This window comes from Leucopleurus acutus, assembly GCF_964270905.1.
Source record: "Leucopleurus acutus genome assembly, chromosome: 3".
Taxonomy (NCBI): Eukaryota; Metazoa; Chordata; class Mammalia; order Artiodactyla; family Delphinidae; genus Leucopleurus; species Leucopleurus acutus.
Genome location: NC_139145.1, coordinates 143,023,197 through 143,044,129, shown reverse-complemented (window position 1 = coordinate 143,044,129; position 20,933 = coordinate 143,023,197). Strand labels below are relative to the sequence as shown.

General features: G+C 37.1%; 1 protein-coding gene across 1 annotated transcript; it reads left to right on the top strand.

Annotated features, from left to right (window-relative positions):
- The first annotated feature begins 10,267 nt into the window (after positions 1 to 10,267).
- Positions 10,268 to 11,795, top strand: LOC309959147 (C1GALT1-specific chaperone 1-like). The gene has a single exon (XM_082835302.1). The coding sequence runs from the start codon at positions 10,331 to 10,333 to the stop codon at positions 11,285 to 11,287; it is 957 nt and encodes a 318-aa protein (XP_082691428.1). The 5' UTR covers positions 10,268 to 10,330; the 3' UTR covers positions 11,288 to 11,795.
- Positions 11,796 to 20,933: the final 9,138 nt, after the last annotated feature.

The following is a 20,933-nucleotide window of genomic DNA, read 5'->3' as shown; positions in this document are numbered from 1 at the left end:
TTCCCTTTCTGTCACATCTCTTTTCTGACTCCACAATAGAAAGTTCTAGGTATTTAATGATTTGTTTAAGATTGGACTCACCTCAAAAATTCCAAAATAATCCTCTATTTTTATGTCTGTAACTCGTTAAATCTGCAAAGTCCCTTTTGCCATGTAAAGTAACATATTCACAGGTTCCACATGATTAGGGCATGAATATCTTCTGTGGACCATTATTCAGCCTATCACACACCATCTCTAATCCTGTTAGAAGTCTGCAAACAATTCCCATTTAGAGTTTCTCAAACTGCCTAAACTCTCAAAAGACTTCTGTGCATTCCTGCCAGTCTGCCTGTAAGCTCCAATCAAACTAGGTAATAAAGCCATTAGCCATTTCTCAAAGTGATGTGGATTTACCTTGTTTCCCTGTGTTCCTGGGAGCAGCCCCACCACCTCCCAGAAAAACATCTGCCTCCCTGCTGCACGAGGTATATTAACAAGTCTCCCCCACCCTCCTCCTTCACCAACCCCCAAGCCAGCTCTTTTGACACTTGTTTTTAATAAAGAGGCTAGGAAAAGAACATACATCTTGAATTTGCCTAAGTAGCTATTATTTTCACAAAAATAAACACGTTATAGCTCATGACTTTCTATGGAACATTTTATTACAAACACCAAACCAGGTTATTCAAGCACTCCCTAACAGGAAAGGAGACAATAAATTTGAAGTCTAAGAGATCTGGAATTGTTTCTAGGCCGTGTTTGGTCAGAAAAGTTACCAAGTATCTCAAGAAATGTTGTCTATTTAGCAAGGCCAAATGTAATCTGATATAACGTGATTAGATCTAAATGGCCCAAATCTACACAAACAACATCAAAACAACTTATCAAATTTTATGAGATACTTATCAAGTATAAACCATGTGATTCTTAATTATTTGTGTGTGTGTGTGAATCCGTCTGTAGATGGAGTGCAATAAGATAAGGCAAGCAAACACTCAGATCACCTCCCACAATAATTCCCACCGCCTCCTCTTCATACTTTTGAGTTTAGCTGGAATGACTGATTAGCTACTAAGAAGCAGAATACAGCTCATCTGATGGGAATTTCCATAATTAGGTTATAAAAGACCACAGCTTCTATATCGGTGCTCTTTGTCTCTCCTGGAGGAAGCAGCAGCCATTTCATGAAGCCTGTCTATGAAGAAGTCTATGTGAGTGATTTTGGAAGAAGAATCTCCCTCAAGTAAACTTTGAAATGACCCTAGGCTTGGCCAGCTGCTGACTGCAAGCACGTGAGAGGCCTTGGAGCAACCAGCTACATACACCACGTTAAGATTCCTGCCCCATGAAGCTCTGAGATAATGTTTTTATTTCAAGCTGCTAAGTTTGGGGTAATGTTTTACACAGCATCTGATAACTAATATAACAGATACAATGCAAATCGATCCTCAAAACCATGGAGAGTAGTTCCTAATAGTCTTTTTATCCAAAGCACTCCAAACAGCTTGACTAAAAGAAAAAAATTAATGATTATCTTTTCACACATTTGGCATTGATGAGTCAGTCTCTATACTAAAGTAGTATTTGCTTGACCTACTCATCCATGACATCATACTTTTCTTTCAGGAACTGCAGGATCTGCTTTAAAAATTTCTTAGAATCTACTACAATAAATGAGCAAAGGTGATTTAGAAGACTTGGAATTAGCCTTACCTCCACTCTGTATAGTTGCCTATACTATTTAACGCTTCTACAGTTAGTAAGTCTAGTCCGTTGTAATTCTTTTACAAGAATTAAAAAATTGCTGACTTCTCAATTAAGGAGTATCAAAACATGCTAGGTGTTAAAAGGGCTATATCATAAAATATCACTTATAGCAATAAGGAATAAAAAACTAAAGTCACAATGAGAAATTATGACACATGGTTAAAATGTTTTACCAATTCCCTTAGAACTGTAGTAGAGCCTTGAAATAATAGGAGGTACAGTAAGAATCTCACAGATAATGAAAGGATAAATAAAAAATCACAGAAACAGAAATTTGAATACACAAGAAACATGAAAAGTATTAAAAACCTCATTAGGAATCAAAGAGATGCAAATTACCCAATGATTAAGGGAGTACCCTACCAAGTTGGCAATGATAAAGATTATAATGAAATACTGGTGAAGGTACAGTGGTGTGAGCACTCTAATAGGTTTCTGGCGGCAAGGAATTTCTGGAGAGTTATTTCACACTGTGTATAAACTACCATAAGAAGTTCAGCACTTTGTTTCCTGAAGGCCGCTACTAGAAATCTTTCCTAATGATGTAATTTGAGATGTAGTCAAGCATTTATGTAAAAAGGTATCACAATTAATATTATGTATGTAGTGGAATGGAATTAATAATAAAGAAAAAAATGGAAGGCAGGAAAGAAGGCAGAAGTCATCTGAATATTTATTTAGGGAATTACAGAAGGAAATATGACAGAAGCATACCATGGAGCACTATGCAGATATTAAAAGTGATGTTTTTAAAGACCATGTAATAGAAATAATAGTAGCATACTTTAAAAGATTATTATTTTTAAAGAATATAATATTTTAAGTACTATATGATAGAAATAATAGCATGAAAAAGTTTATGCTCTATTTAACGTTAAGCAAAAATTATAGCACATAAAAATATTAAATATCCTAATTTTGTGTAAATAAAAGACTTAAAAGTTATTATCCCTGCTGATGGGATTTCAGGAACTTGAAAAAATTTTTATACCGTGTTATCTGTATAACCTGAAAAACAAGGTTTCCAATAAATGAATATAGACACTTATTTCTTCTTTCTTTTCACTGATTCCATCTCAGAAAGTTTTACTAAAAAAGAGCACTTGCTGAATTTCATTAAGCTGTCATTTAGTTTGTCCTACACATCATTTTATTCTCTGAAATTAATATCAAGATCAGGACTTAATACTTAGATCGTATCTGCATCGTTATAAAACTGGTATGCCACTTCCTTAAATGCAGTTTTTCACTATGCTTATTTTTTTTAAGCTACAGGATTTTTGCAAATTAAAATGCATAAAAGAATGGGGAAAGTAAGACATAAAATGGATTCTTCAGTTTTCACTGGGAAAAACATTAGCCATGATTAAAAGAACTGGTTAAAAGGCAATTTACAAATGGCCATATATGAAGCATTTCAGTCAACTATGGCTTTTGAAAAGGAAATACAGGTGTGTGGATTATTTGCTGTTTGACATGTACACATATTTTATGCATTTGTGGATTGCTGGAATAAAGCTCGTTCTGACTTTATTGCTACCCTCATCATTTTTATCTCAGTAATAACTCTTGATAATTGACCAAGAAAAATTTATTATTTTGAAATTCAAATTACAAGTTTAGTAGAAGTAAATAAACTCTTGAGCTACTGAACATAAGAGGCAGAAAAAAGAAGCAGACTTGTCATCATCCCCAGAAGGATAGACTCACATCAGTCTGACTTAATACGCTTACCTGTTGAAAAGCAAATGGAACACTAATGGAGGGAAAACAAAGTGAGGCCATGCCAGAGTTTCTGAAACATGGCATGCAGGTTGCTATCAGTAAGTGGAAACATGGTCATCTATTGATGTGAGGGTCACTAAAAATTTTAAATGAAAAGAGACTATTATAATTGCTGAATCGCTTCTCGGCCTTTTGGCTAAGATCAAGTGTATAATTGCTAAAAAGCAGCAGCAATACCAAAATGCCAAAACAATAGTCTCAAAAGAAAGAAAGAAAAAGAGGGTGAGAGAGACAGAGAGCATGAGAGAGAGAAACATTATGTCTTTCAAAATGAAAGCATGAAAATGTTTTATGCAAGGATAAAGGGGGCCACAGAGGTGAGTTTTTGCTGTTTTCCTCTCTGGTCTGGTCTTCTTACGAATGGATAAAGTCATGATGAATCACATTTAACTGACTTTTTCTTTGATTTCCAAAGACAAGAGCCTAATAAGGCTGCCAATGCTATCAATGCAGATAGAAGGCATATACAATGAGGGGGATTTTGCTCTTCACAAAATGTGATGGACTTGGAGAAAAACAATAAACATTCTAGAACACTGAGAAATGAAAAAATTCAGGATATATTTTGAGATTCACAACTCATATATTTTTAACAAGTCATTCTAAGCATAGCTTACATATACACACACACACACACACACACACACACACACAGAAACTTAATTGCTAACCAGGACTTAAAACTACCAACCTACTCAACTCACAGAAAAACACTTGAGTACAGATAGTTTATTTGTGAGGTGATCTCAAAAAGGAAAAAAGTAGGGCTGAGGAATCATGAAGAGAGAGAGATGGAAGGAAGAAAAACCAAGGTAAGGATGTGTTGTCAAGGCTACTGCTATAAGCAATGGGAGTCCTCTCTGTTTTTGTTTGGCTTTTTGTTTGTTTGTGTTTTAGGTAGTCCAGGGGTTTTTTGTTTCTATTCTTGTTTTAGGTTTTGATTTTGTTTCAGAAAATGTTCCAGGACCTTGGAGAAGTGAACACAATATTTCTCAGAAATGTCCATCTGAGGATTGGCACTAAGGCATTTAGACACTGATTTCTGTCTGCTGTTTTTGAAGAGTAGCTCCTAAGGACACAAACACGCTCTCATGTGCTCCACAGCTTCAGAGAGGGCTGTGGGTAGAAGAGTAGACTGGTCCCTGAGGTTAGACTGTCATCCTGCACAGGTGGCCCATCCTTGCAGAGGTAAGCGAGGAGATAGGTCTTGGGCCACCAAAGCACCAGCTACACAGTGCTCATCCTGTCTTACACATTGTCACTCCCGTCCTCCTGCTGGACACTTCGTAAATAGGTGAGGGAATAGTACATAAGACCTAATAACAGGGCTCACTCAGTAGGTGACAAGCCAACCAAACTTTGATCTGGAGCAGCAGCAAACTGTTTTTTAAGAATGTATCCCAGGACTTCCCTGGTGGCACAGTGGTTAAGAATCCGCCTGCCAATGCAGGGGACACGGGTTCAATCCCTGGTCTGGGAAGATCCCACATGCGGCAGAGCAACTAAGCCTGTGTGCCACAACTACTGAGCCTGCAATCTAGAGCCCGTGAGCACAACTACTGAGCCCACCTGCCACAACTGCTGAAGCCTGCAAGCCTAGAGCCTGTGCTTAGCAACAAGAGAAGCCACCGCAACGAGAAGTCCACACACCACAACGAAGAGTAGACCCCGCTCACTGCAACTAGAGAAAGCCCGCGAGCAGCAATGAAGACCCAATGCAGACAAAGATAAATAAATAAAATTAATTTATTTAAAAAAATAAAGAAAGAATGTATCTCAATCACAAAGAACCCAATAACCAACACTAGTTTTACTTAGAACTAGGAAACAAAAGAACCGTATACTGCTGTTTTCAGAATCAATCTATATTTTGGGGAAGCCAAATAGGTAAAAGTCTTAAGGCAGAGATTTCCTAATTCATCTCTCACAGTACCTAACACCCCACATTATAATAGTACCATATGCTGGAAATGTTAACAATTAAACAAAGGATGATTTGAATAGCCTAGCTCATGAAAGTCAGTGATGATGCCCTAGCTACAGTTCATTCCTCCATCTTAGTACTTATCATATTATACTTTAAATATCTCATTTGTCTCTTTCTCCCACTAGTCTGTGAGCTTATTAAGAGCACAAAGTATCTCATCTTTGTACTCCTAACACATAACCCACTGCGTCCTGCTTAATGATCTCTCAGTAAATATTAAATTAATGAACTAATGTTTGAGATCTGTTCTTGGAGATGACTTTATTTGCTAAGGCTTTGCTCCCCAGAGAAATACTCTTTTTATATCAGGTCCAAATCATTTTACAAATCTTGTTATATCACTAGTGTTTTTAATATAAAGCATGATGTTTCAGCCTACATAGTGTTCAATAAGTTTTGGTCAGGGTTATATGGATGTCAAGATGTTATGAAAATTCTCTGTGTTTCAATATGGTAACCATTAGTCAAATATGCACATTTAAGATTTTAGTTAATTAAAATTAAATATAATTAAAAATTCAGTTCCTCAGTCACACATTTCAAGTGTTCAATAGCCACATGTGATTAGTGACTACCCTACTGAACAGCGCAGATTATAGAACATTTCTTCCAGCATGGCAAAAAGTTGTATCATATAGTACTATCATAGAGTTTGGGGGAAAAAAATCCCAGTTCCTACAGAGTGGACCATTCAATTCTGAGGCAGGTCTGGGCATTGGTTCTCCCCGTCCTTCCCACCGAACAGATCTCTTTTGTCCACAGGGTGGCCAGTGAGCTTGAGCAGCTCATGGCCCCCTACCCTTTCCAGAAATCTGACCCAGGAAGCAGAGAATGGGGCTAAGGCAAGGTCTGCAGCACTGGGATGGCATGGAAGCCAAATTCTCCTCTTCACCTCTGTTTGAAGAACAGTATCACTTCTGATTAGTTCCCTTTTGTGCTTTCAGAAAATGAGAGTGAAGTCCCTAGGACAATCCTTCTTATTTATATTCCGTGACAGATAAGGAGAAGCTGATCAATTGGTACTAGCTTTAAAGAACTTACAGTAAATGTTATTAGCTCTCAACAGACTCCCCGATGCATTTTGTGGCTCTGAGGTTCTCTGGTTATGTTCATTCCAGTGGTAAACACCATGCTGTTGTCTGAACTATGTGACTTTTGGAATTTCATTTACTAACATTAGGTCTTAAATGGGACAGTGCAATAATTTTCCTAGATTTCTTTGGGTATGTATTGCCTTTTAGGTTGACTTTTGTGTTAAGATATTTAAATTCAAGTGACCTTTAACTTAACCTTTAGAGTCCTAAATCAACCGTTTCAGGATAAGAAATGCCAGGTTAACTTCCCTCTCAGTGTTTTAATTCTGCAAACTCACCTGGTGCTTATCTTACTACAGGCCAAGACATGTCTCCTTTAGTGGAGTAAATTATCAATGATGATTGAGTTAGCATTTTTTCAAAGTGGCATGTAGACAGTGCCCATCCCTTGCTGCAAGCAAAACTCCTTTTTTTAATTAGAAGAGCCAAGAACTATAAAACATCCAGACATTTATGGTAAAGCCTGGAGTCCTGCTGTGGTGAATGAAGTCCCATCTGTAAATATAAATGAATCATCCTGCAGTTTATACTCACGTGTTCCCAAACAACTTTGTGTTTATTTCAGTTTAACTAACACTACATTTAGATGCTATTATTAAGATAGTTAAAGACAGCATAAAATTGGAGAATGGGAACTTTACTGTTGTTGTCAGTCAAATAATTCTTTTGTTGAAAATCCTAGTAACTCTATTTCCTTGCGTTTTGTTTTGTTTTGTTTTGTTTTGTTTTGTTTTGTTTCGTGTGTGTGTGTGTGTGTGTATGTGTGTATGTGTGTATGTGTGTATTTTACTTGAGGCTCTCATCCTAATTCTTTCTATTCTCACAATTCCACATCCCTCTCGTATTCTGGGAAATTATTTAAAATCTAGATCTTTTTGGAAGTCTTTGTTGATTTACCAAGTTAAACTTTGATTAAACTCTCAGTTTTGCTGAAGCAATTAAGTGAGGGGCCATTCACTGAGTCTGATATATATACACATCAGTTTCTGTATGCCATACAAATATATCACAAGACTTATCAGCTCGTAATCAGATAATGTTCACAAAATATATTTTAAAATCATATATAAAATATCTAACAATTCTAATTATAAGCAAGTCACCAATTCAGGATATAAACAACAAAAGCAACCAGACATATATGATAGGGTAAATGCTTCTTAAGATCATTTTAATCTAATGCACAACCTCTCTGACTCCAATACATAAGTGTAAGAATTCTTACCTCAGATGAATGAAGGAGAAAACTAAATCTGTGACTTCTAATTTAAACAGATCATCAGGGAAAATGTTAAGAAAAATTTTTAAATTTATGATGAACTTACACACACATTCATGAATCCCACAGTTTCTCTCTTTAGAAAAATGGAGCAATATAAATGTGATCTGAAGAACTGGTGCTTTTTAAAAAGCAGATTATGACTGGTCAATTACAAGATTGAATCAATTACTTACCATGATATATGGCTGATACTACAGAGGCCCCAGAAGTGTGTGGAGCATGTTTATTGCTTTTGATTTTCCATCTTGTGGACATCAGTGCTTATTTTATTTGTAAGCTTCTGCTTGGATTGGAGTTACCCAGAATGAAGTCCTACCCAGCTGAATTAGGGTAGCTCAGTATCTTTCTTAGAGCGAAGTTACGCTGAATTTTTTTCTCTAGTCCCTCGCATGGGGCCTACAGTTAGTGGAAACAGGGAAGAAAGAAGGACCTATGTGTTGGCAATATCATAAAGAAAGTAATAGCACCCCAGGCTAATCACAAACATCCTATAAACCAAAAATGTCATATGGCCAGGGCAACATGTCTGCTTTCTATAACAAAATACTGAAAAATCTCAATTTCTTTCTGTCGTTGTGATAAATGATGTTCTTTCTTTAAGCTGTATCCCAGGGACCAAGTTCAGCCTTCAGACAAAAGTATGACTACAAACTAATAATATCCTCATTTAGCTACTGGCTCTGTGAGTTCTTCTAATATGTCTCAACGTTCAGACGGTATTCCTTCCACCTTCACACTACCTGAAATCTTCTAACAGCTTGCCTCAGCTGCTCTAAAGTTAATTCCACTTGGAAAAATAACTGTGGAACTGCCTCCCCTTCAATAAATCCTGATTCTTGTGAGTACTCTTTTCAACTTTTGACCGTGAGTACAAAAAATTCTGGATTCTAGACTTAAATATGTCACCAACTTCTTCTATCTTTCAAAAAATTATTTAATCTTTCTGGACCTCAGATTTCTGATCTTTGAAGTGAGGGTAGCAGTTTAAATTCCTTCCAGTTCTACATTCTATTATTTTCTACTTATATTTAATCTGTATTATTAAATAGCATCTTTATCTGCTCTGAGAAGGCTGTAAACTCCCCAAAAGAAGTAATGACTCCCAGCCTAAATTATATAAACGTTGCAGCACCTAAACCAGTGTTAGGCAGCCTGTGGAAGTTCCATGTATGCATAATGATGGTTCTCAGAGACCACTGGTTTCAGGATTGAGCTCCTACTTAAACTGCCTCATCATGTCTGCTCAGAGTCCCTGTTTTGAAGTGAGGTGGTAGGAAAAGGATCAAACAAAAACTGTTGGAATAATTGTGCAATGTTTTAGTCTTCAGTCAGGAACTTGCCTTGTGACTTATCAAATCAATATTACATGTAGATATGGTCACCTTATCTTTGATAAAGATACATATATGTATATGTATAGCTGATTCACTTTGTTATAAAGCAGAAACTAACACACCATTGTAAAGCAATTATACTCCAATAAAGATGTTTAAAAAAGAAAGTATTTCCATAACATGCTACCTAATCCTATAACTGAGAGATAAAACAACATACATAATCACACATTTATATGTCTCTGTATGCAGAGGAATGACAAAAACCACATCAAGAAAAGTTTGAGTAGTTGCCTCTAGAGTTGTGACTTGGGATGACTTTTATGTTTTACCCCTTTTATTAGATATATATTTTCTTTGGAAAGCCAGAGTTCTTTCTTGAGCCATTTCTGTTTATAAATTTTCTTCATTTAACCCCACCTGTCTAGTAGCCCACTGACATTCCTTGCCATCTATTTGGTCTTTGACTCAAATCAAAGAGCCCCCATTTGGAGAGGAGGGAGACTTGAGGGTCCACAGACTCAAAAGTCAAAGTATGTATTGACAGATAACTTCAGTCAGTCACACCTTTCTTCAATTTCTATATGGCAACAAATTTCACAACAAACTGTATTAATAATTATAAAAGATACATTAATTTGAAAGCTTTTCATTTTTAATTTCAAAAATAAATACAATTTTTTTAAACAAAGAAAAAATATTACATGTAGAAAGAGAACAATTTTCTCAAGGAGGAATATAAAATTCTAATTTTGGTCTTCTGTCCATTCAGTTGGGTAAACTACTAAGCAAATATTGAATTATTAAATTATCATTCAATAAAAATTCACTCTGCCGGCTGCGTGCGCGCGGGCCCTTCCGACGTCGGCGCGGGCGGGCGGCTCCGCCTGGCCTAGGGCTCCTTTGCCCCGCCCCGCTGCCCGCGCCGTTGTGGCGTCTACTTCCGGGCCCTCACCACCTTTAGCGAAACCAACGAGAAGAAACCGCCTGCATGTAGAGCAGCCCGACCAGGAACGTATCCGAGTGGCGCGCGAACGTGAGAGGATAGCCGAGCGCGGCTGCGCTTTACCGCCCCTGAGCCGCTCTAGACGCGGGAAAAATGCTTTCTGAAAGCAGTTCATTTTTGAAGGGTGTAATGCTTGGAAGCATTTTCTGTGCCTTGATCACTATGCTAGGACACATTAGGATTGGTCATGGAAATAGAATGCACCACCATGAGCATCATCACCTACAAGCTCCTAATAAAGAAGATATCTTGAAAATTTCAGAGGATGAACGCATGGAGCTCAGTAAGAGCTTTCGAGTATACTGTATCATCCTTGTCAAACCCAAAGATGTGAGTCTCTGGGCTGCAGTGAAGGAGACTTGGACCAAACACTGTGACAAAGCAGAGTTCTTCAGTTCTGAAAATGTTAAAGTGTTTGAGTCAATTAACATGGAAACAAATGACATGTGGTTAATGATGAGAAAAGCTTACAAATACGCCTTTGATAAATATAGAGACCAATACAACTGGTTCTTCCTTGCACGCCCCACTACGTTTGCTATTATTGAAAACTTAAAGTACTTTTTGTTAAAAAAGGATCCATCACAACCTTTCTATCTAGGCCACACTATAAAATCTGGAGACCTCGAGTATGTGAGTATGGAAGGAGGAATTGTCTTAAGTGTAGAATCAATGAAAAGACTTAACAGCCTTCTCAGTATTCCTGAAAAGTGTCCTGAACAGGAAGGGATGATTTGGAAGATATCTGAAGATAAGCAGCTAGCAGTCTGCCTGAAATACGCTGGAGTATTTGCAGAAAATGCAGAAGATGCTGAAGGAAAAGATGTATTTAACACCAAGTCTGTTGGGCTTTTTATTAAAGAGGCAATGACTAATCACCCCAACCAGGTAGTAGAAGGATGTTGTTCAGATATGGCTGTTACTTTTAATGGACTGACGCCTAATCAGATGCATGTAATGATGTACGGGGTATACCGTCTTAGGGCATTTGGGCATATTTTCAATGATGCATTGGTTTTCCTACCTCCAAATGGTTCTGATAATGACTGAGAAGAAATAAGAGCATGTATATGATCACCGTGTAGGACATGTGGTGTTATTTGTAGTAACAACTGCATATCCAACACAGCAGTATGTTTCTTTTCTTTTTTTTTTTCGTTTTCAGTTTGGTGGCACTGGTTTATTCACACATTGAAGTTTAGTAATACATTTTAAAATAGGGTAGGGTTTTTTTCCTTAAAACACACATGAGAATTTCAACTGTGTTGGAAAGAAATGTTTTAATAATAATAATTTTACAAATAAAGAATATATTTATAAATAATATATTTATGTGATAAATTCTAAATTATGAACATTAAAAATCTGTGTGGCACATGTTTTTGCTGATTGGTTAAAAAATTTAACATGTCTTTTTAGCTTTCTAAGATACGCAAATGAAATCTCTAGTTGTGAATTTGTGATTAAAGTAAAACTTTTAGCTATGTGTTTCTGTTACTTCTAACGTTGGTTTATGTTCTAAGCCTTCGCAAGTGCCAGTGGATTTGCTTTCTCAAAATACACAACCAAGCAATAAAGGGAATGTTCCCAACAACAACAACAAAAAAATTCACTCTGCCTCTCCTTTCACTCTAGTTAGAGTACACTTCCCTGCCCCAGTGGTGTTAGGCTTAGCCATAGGACCTGCTCTGGTCAGTGGAATGTTGGTTCTGATGTCAGCAGAGCCCTCACCCATATTTGCACGACTTGGCAGTGACCAGCCATGCGTAGAGTATAACCTAGACAGCCACTGTTTTCAACCAATCTGGGCTCTAGAAAAAAACACATGAAGAACAGAACTGAACCCAACCTACAGCCTGAAGTAAATCCATCCAACCTGCAGCCTAAAGCAGAGCTACCTAGCTGAATCAAGTCTAGATGAGCAGAACTCCAGCTGACCCACAGATTATTGAGCATAAGAAAGAACACTATTGCTATCAGGCACTGTTTTTTTAATTGGTTTATTATCCAGCATTATTACGGCAATACCTGATCAACAAAGTGTGGTTTGAACACAATATATGTGCCTCTAATATTTGGCAAGCAATTATTCATCTCTGCCTTTAGAACAACTGCTAAGAACGTAAGTTTCCCAAAGCCCTGGACAGAACCAAGATGTTTTAACCCAGAAAGATACCAGGAACAAAATTAGGGGAAAAAGTCAAACTAAAAACTACTTAGGGCTTCCCTGGTGGCGCAGTGGTTGAGGCTCCACCTGCCGATGCAGGGGACACGGGTTCGTGCCCCGGTCCGGGAAGATCCCACATGCCGCGGAGCGGCTGGGCCCGTGAGCCATGGCCGCTGAGCCTGCGCGTCCGGAGCCTGTGCCCCACAGCAGGAGAGGCTACAGCAGTGAGGGGCCCACGTATCGCAAAAAAAAAAAAAAAAACTACTTAAATGACAGTGAGATGCAGTGGGGGTCAGAAGACCAGGACTCCCACTATAAATCTTGTAATTTCAGCAAATCAATACATTTTTTCTGAAGCCCATCCTTAGTTTACTCATTTGTAAAGTAAAGTTAGGCCTTGTCTCCTACCTCACACCTTTTACAAAAGTGAAAAAAAAAAAATACTGCACTGGGCATATGTGAATTTCAGTTAACCCATGGCCATGAATTGGGCACGTGACAAAGAACTTGTATAGCCAGTGAGCAGACTGTTTATCTTAAGAGTCCATGTGTCTTCTCAAAAAGGACTACCTCTTTTAGTTTAAGATAAACCAGTAAAGCTTATTTCTTGCAGAGAGCACAGGCCTTTAGATGCAACAGTAAGACCAAAAGCAAAGGCATTATCTTTGGCTCCTGGCTTGTAGCCAGCCTGCAAGATGGCCCCAGTGATTCCTGCCTCCTGGTATTTGCACTGTTTTTAGTCCCTGTCTTTATTGTACCAGGGACAGTCTCTGTGAGCAGCAGCATTTGAGAGAAGTGATGGCATGTCACCTCTGATGTCAGGTTATAAAACACTTCAGCTTTTCATTTGCGTGTGCACTCTCCACTCTTGAATCGCTTACTCTGGGGGAAGAGCTATGTCTTAAGTAGTCCTATGGTGAGCCTCATGTACCAAGAAACTGAAGCCTCCTGCCAACAACGGCATGAATAATATTGTTGGATTCTCCCCCAGGCATTCTTTCATATGAAACCACAGTCCTGCTGACAGTATAACTGCAACTTCTTGAGAGAGCTTAAGCCAGTATCACCCAGCTAAGCAGCTCCCAGATTCCTGACTCACAAAAATGGCAAGATGATAATTTTCATCAGGGGCAATTTATTATGCAACAATACATGACTAATACAATAATATATCCCCACACATATACTTAAACAAGAGATGCTGGGTTGTTGGCCTTGCCAAGATCTTTCACCTCAGTGAACTCTGCTAAGAATTCATACCACTTGGCTACTTTCAGCCAGCATTTTGTTTGTTTGATCAGTTTTAGCTTCTTATCATTATTGAAAATGTGGATATCCTATTTTTCTAATTACTCAGTATTCTGCATTGATGGAAGGTTTTAATAGTTTGTGTGTCTGCTTTTAGTTTTCTTCTGCATTCTTACCACATTTTAACATCTATTTTACCATATGTGGCAGATTAAAGATGGCCACAAATTTTTTGAAACTTCTCCCTTCTAGATATGATGTCTATTTCTCCTCCCCTATTACTTCCCCCCCAAATTTTTTTATTATTAAGCATCAAATCAATCTTTTCCTTAAGATGGACCAACTTTAACATGATATAGTGAAACTAGTTCATTTACCTATAGCTACATATAAATCTAAAGAATATAAGAAATAAATCTACTTTTTCTCAATCTTATGAAAATTAAAATTTTGCACATTTTCAATCAGAGGGGGAGATTTTTGTATGAAGAAGTTAAAATAAGTCAGTGGATAAGAAAAAAGGCAATAAAATATATCCAATGTTTTATTTTTTACAATTAAAATTGGGTCACATAGAACACTCAAATATCTGAATTTCTATATCACAGAGCACTAGTCAATGCAATTTTTTTTTTACCAAAAAGATCTTCTAATAAAAAAAGAAAGGAATATAGAAGTTGAAGACGTCCTTAAATTCCAGTCTCTCTAACCAATTAGAGAAAATCTGCCTAATCTGATCAAAGCCCTCAGCTACAACTAACATAAATGAATATATGAATTTAAGTCAATATTTTTATAAAAATACATACAGTTAAAGCTAAGGAATAAAGACGCAGACATAGAGAATGGACTTGACGACATGGAGGCAGAGGGGAAAGCTGGGGTAAGGTGAGAGTAGCATCTATATAGATACACTACTAAATGTAAAATAGCTAGCTAGTGGGAAACAGCAGCATAGCACAGGGAGATCAGCTCCATGCTTTGCGACGACCTACAGGGCTGGGATAGGGAGCGTGGGAGGGAGGCTCAAGGGGGAGGGGATATGGGGATATATGTATGCATATGGCTGATTCATTTTGTTGTACAACAGAAACTAATACAGCATTGTGAAGCAATTCTACTCCAATAAAGATGTATAAAATACACACACAGTTAAAGCTAAGACAAAGGCTATTACAGAAAACATCCTATTTCCATAAAAGCTGAGGTTAGTGCCTTTTTGGAATGCTACTTAGAGTACATACAGAAAAGATGCCACATCTTCAGATAAAAGCCTGGAAAGGGAAGCAAGTGTGGTCTGTCTTAGAATTGGTGATGATGGGAATCAAGGGTCACCTGATATACTAGTTAAGGCAGAATACTGAATTCAATCTTGCTACTGACTTAAGAACAGCAAAGCAAAGTCTAGCTTTCTATAATCCTTAAAATAAGGATTAGAAATAAAGTCTCAGGGCATCTTGCAATATGAATGTTTCCAGAGAACTGATCTTTATCATACTTCTACAGAAAAATCAGGTTTAAAAGTTTGAGAGGCTCCTACAAAGAAAGTAAAAATGAGTCAGTAATTGAGATACAAAAAGCATTCAAGAGTCTGTACTCCAAGATGTTGAGACTTTACCCGAGTTCCTTCTATAGGATAAAACCAGTTATACTAGTGTTTGATTCTGGGCCTCCTAATGTAAAACATGTAGAACCAGAAACACATGTAGATCCCCTGCGGTCATTAGCCTCTTGATTTCCCAGAACACTTGGCTGAGCTAGAGACCCATAAATGGTAAATGGTGAGTTTGGGCTTTTAACCAATTTTCTGCTTCTCTGTCCATTGTTTTCCATCTGGCTCTATGAGTATTTACTTCCCTGTTGATATCAGAAATATTTATCCACACATTAGTCTGTGCTGAGAATGAATGCCGTTTCCTTGAGGTGCCTGTCTCCCCATTTGGAGACAACAGGAGTACATTCGTATGGTCCAAATCAAGGCATCTGCATTGAAAGAGACCTCTAGCCTGGAAATCATTAAACTTCAGCTCCAGTCCTGTCTTTTCCATTAGCCTAGGACAAGTTACTTGACTTCTGTGGGCATGAACATTTCATAGTCATTCTGAGGACTTTGGAGTAAATCATTTTTTTAACAAAGAGTATGGACTTAGGAAGGTTGCAGTGATAGGAGAGAAAACTGCAAACATCTGGAAATGTAGTAGAACTTTTTTTAATTTTTTTTTTTTTGTGGTACGCGGGCCTCTCACTGTTGTGGCTTCTCCCGTTGTGGGGCACAGGCTCCGGACGCGCAGGCTCAGCGGCCCTGGCTCACGGGCCTAGCCGCTCCGCGGCATGGGGAATCTTCCCGGACCGGGGCACGAACCCGCGTCCCCTGCATCGGCAGGCAGACTCTCAACCACTGCGCCACCAGGAAAGCCCAGGAGAACTTTTAAGTTGCTCTTTTTGCTGACAAGTTTAATCAGATTTTTAGAGGCTTGTGACTTAAAATTGAAAGCCACTGGACTAAACACTTTTATTCTATAGACATAAGTTGAATACGCTCGAGGCATTGGGTCAGGCAAGGTAGAAAATACAAAAATGAGTGGGACAAGTAACCAAATCATCAAAATCAAATGTACAGCACATTAGTGCCACAGAGAAGAACAGACTGTAGTTAAGTATTTAAGGAAGTGAGAGATTACATCTCTGGAGGCAGGAGAGTGGGAATTAGAGAAAATAATTCAGGTTTGTGCATGTTAAGGGAGCAAAGCATTTTAAGTACAGAGCATAACATGAGCCAAACACAGCAGCCAAAAAAAAAAACGTATGGTATGTGAGGTAGAGCATGCAGACACATTTGGCTAGATCAGTGAGGGAAGCAAAGGATGAGAGGAATAAAGCAGAAAGCCAAACAATGTAAGAATCTAAAAAATAAAATAACACGTACACCTGAAAATAGGATCCTGGCTATGACTTATGCTAAGTCTACCGCAGGGCTTGGCTCTCCCAGTGGCTTTTGATTTTGTGGGAATATGTGCTTCGCTTCCACTAATGGGGAACATCTCACCCCTTAAAAAAAAAAATATATATATATATATATATACATTCTTCTTTGCACAGAAATGCAAATCATGCACTAACTAGATCATGGAAGGATACTTGTTTGCAATATGAGAGCTGAAACAAGAAGGCAAAGCATTGCTTTGTTTAACCCCAATTGGAAATGTGTGCAATTCAAATTTTTTGTCACTTTGCACATCTTGGTGAATGACTGAAAAATTGCCCCAAGTATTGGTTTGGGACTACAGATAAATTTTAGTGAGTAGGTGAATTTGCAAATGTGAAATACATGAGTAATGAGGATTGACTGTGTATATGTCTGTATGTATGTGTATGTGTGTATATACATATTTTTTTTACATATATACCCTACTTGCAACTTAACAGAATTACTAAATAGAAATATTTGTGTATTGTAAATGATTATGTTATTTGATTGTCTTCTAAAGACCTTCATTAGCATTGTGACATTGTCATTTTAGCCATCAGCCTCCTAGACACAGAAATGTTTTGTGAGCAGATAGAAACAGGTCCATCTCTCAGGGACAGACTCTCATTAACCAGCTCACGACAGATGACTAAATTCAGTACATTCTTTTATGAAGGAAACTACTCAGGGGACAAGGCATTATACTCCTCCAGCCAGCATATTCTTTTTCTAAGCCATTCCAAATGGGAGACCAAATAATACTCTGAAGGTGGCTTGGTAAGGATGGAACTAAAGAATGCTAGTTATACGATTTGACTATTTACTAGTATCAAGCCAAAGGAGCTAGGCCCTAAGAGCAATGAAGAATTAATTATTGGGTAAATTAATGTAAAGGAATATGCTTTGGGTAAAGTTACCCAAGTACCTGCGTGGCTATGGTAGCCTGGATTTTTTTTATTAGCATATGGTAAATAAGTATTTTTGTAGTAATGTTTTAAGAAAGAGGGCTTGTTTCCAAGTGGCACCCACATCTCCCGTTTTATAAGTTAAACTTTTTCTTAGAGAACGTCCATAGAGAAAAATAAAATCATTTCCTGCTTTACCAGGGGAGAAAATATTGCAACCCACAAGGAGAAAGTACAGCTGAGTTCTGGCAGAGATGAGTAGAGAGAATGGGGAGGCAAGGTACTGGATTCAGGTACTGATAATTGTCCATTAGCTACAGACTTCTACTTGGTGATAGACAGGTACCATCCGGAGTGAGTCTCAATTATTCCCTCGTCCTTCTCACCTAGCCCTACCAGTCTTACCTTGAAAACATATCTCAATGCACACATTTCTCTCTTCTCCCTACTCTTGGTACTCCAGCCACACTGAATTTCTTTATTCCTTGAATGATCCAAGTTCTCTCCTTCTCATCATTCTCTCTGCTTCAAAAGAATATCTTTTAGCTCCTCAATGGATGACTGATCACCCTCCCTCAGGCCCCAGCTTAAATTTCTCCTCCTCAATGAGGCCTCTCTTATCTTGTCCATCCAATCCTAAATGGCCTTTGCTAGGTCCTCTCTCTTCATTTCCTTCTTATACAGGCTTATACAGGCTATAGTGGTCTTGCTTATCTACGTGTTCACATGATCATCATCTAGCTCCAGGCCCTGGCATATAAGCACCAAGAAGATTAGAAACGTAATCCCTCATTCACCACTGTGATCCCCAAAATCTGAAAAAGTGTTTGCTTCACATCAGACACTCACTGTTTGTTGAATAAATAAACATAAAGTCTACCTACGTCACTTATTTTTCTTAATAATCCTACAAAATAAAGATAAATGAATGAAATCATAGTTTTTAATTATAAGATTTTGAACCTCTTGTTGTTTCTTATGGCTTTTCAAATTGAGTTCAGGAAAGTTTAGCGCATAATCCTAATCATGATGGTAACTCTGGGAGGTAGGCTGTTGAATGCCAGCTCTCCAAAGTTATTTTTCTTGCTGACAAATTTTCAACAGATATAAGATCTTATTTGACTTCTAAACTCAGGTGCAATAAAAGTAAGTATAAAAATAATTTGATATAATGAAATTTTTGTAAGTAAATTAAATGTAAAGCAGATAAGAGCTTTTAGGTAAACCTTTTAGGAATAATTATGTTTTAGAAATGTCTACTTTAAAATAGTCTTTCCAGATTTTGGTAACTTGAAACTTTAGAGTTTTGCTACATTAAATTAAATGATGGAATACCTAGGTCATTTCCAATGAAATAAGACACTGGAACATTAATTACCGAACATAAGCTTCCTTTTACAGAGAAACTAAAGATATTTAGAACTATTAATAAATATGTTTGGTGTCACACAGAAATTTTCTATTAAAAAAAGTGTTATTAGGAACTACAAATAGTATTTATAAGTTTGCCAATCTACAGAATACTAATGTAAAAGTTCATAATTGCTTACTCAGTTTTAACTAGAAATTAAAGTTTTTAAAAGTTGAGAATTTAATTAATGTATGTAATTAAAACTGAAAATTAATGAAAAATCATCTTTGTGTGCAAGAAAAGAAGGTATAATGAATGGAAATGCATTTTCTTAAGGCAAAAGTCAGTAATTTTTTCTAAAGCTATTTATTTCTAAATGAAAAAAAAAGAATAAATTAATATGGATATAGAAAGTTGTAGGTTTGTGAGGAAAAATTATCTTCAGAAAGAAATTTTATGTCTGGGCAAGAATGACTAAAATTAAAATAAATTTAATTGAGTGAATGAATTTTAATATTAAAGGTAAAGAGATGCAAAACCTGAATTTTGTTTTCTCTTGGTTAAGAGAACAAAGTTTTCTTGGAATGTTGAGCTGCCTTTGATAAGAAATTATGAGTTACCTTGCCTTTTAAGTGATCTGTTGTAATTTTCTTGTTGTATTTGCCCTTGAAATCTTTTATTGTCACTTTGGTTAAGTGAATAAGTACTGTTTCACAGGGACCTATAATCCTATCTGACCAAGTGTTTTAAAGCCTTTTTGATATTTTTGACAAGCTTCCCAAGGACCAAATTCTAGGTGAAGTTCTTTTGACCTCTGGCTAACTTTGGGATGCTTCAAATGACCTCTGAAGCATCTCAAAGAAATATTAAACTAATTAAGATGGTTTGGTATGATAAATTACATGGGAAGCATTGTCAAATGACTGGTGATAAACTTTCTTAGGTTATACTATATGAGTAAATGTTATTAATATAAATGTTCTAGAAATTATATGAAGTTTTTAAAAATCTGGTATGTACCAGTAAAATTTATCAGTCATGATTCTAGTTATTATCTTAAAATATTGTATGCCACAGCAGTAACCATGTTTTTTTGTCAAGTGCATTGTAATCAGGTTTTTAACTGTGCCTTTAAGTCATTTTTCATTCATAGACAATTATTGTTTCACTGTGATGCTTTTGCAAAAATGCTTCATCTTCCAGAAGATTCATAGGAAGAACTTTTTGATGAGTACAGGTTTCTGATAACTTTCAGATCATACCACTGAACTGGGTAAGAAATTAAAGCCTGATGGCTTCATAAACTGCTAACAAAAGATTAAGATCAAGGATTAATTATATAAGACTGAGTGAACAGATAAATACAGTTATAATTTTTATATTTTCTTTTCTGAAATATTGCTGGCTTTTAATCTGTGTTTTCCAGATATAAGGAAACCTTTTCCCTTAGGCCATTTATAATACTACAATTTAGTAAATTATACCTTTGTAAGCAGAATTGAAACATTTTTATTTTCTCTCTACCTGATCCCTCCAGAAATTGGAAACTCTTAGGCTGCCAACAACATTATCAGGTAAATAAGCAAGGCCACCTCCTGACTGGTGTAGGAATCTCAAGATATTTTGGGGATCTTGAGAAGAGAGGAATTCACCCAAATCTATGAATATTGCAAGCAGAATCTGATGGCCAGTCCTTGACATGTGTTTCCTAGCCTGGAGAAGACTTTCAATCGGAGATTCCCTATAAAAAGTTTCAGCACAGGTAACTTAAAAGAGCCTGGGGGACTTCCCTGGCAGTCCAGTGGTTAAGACTTCACCTTCCAATGCAGGGGGTAGGGGTTCAATCCCTGGTCAGGGAGCTAAGATCCCACATGCCTCGTGGCCAAAAAACCAAAACATAAAACAGAAGCAATATTGTAATAAATTCAGTAAAGACGTTTAAGATGGTCCACATCAAAAAAAAATCTTAAAAATATAAAATAAAATAAAATAAGTAAAAGAGCCTATATGATCAATTTTACTTATGTATATAATATCATGCCAAGCTTAATGAAACC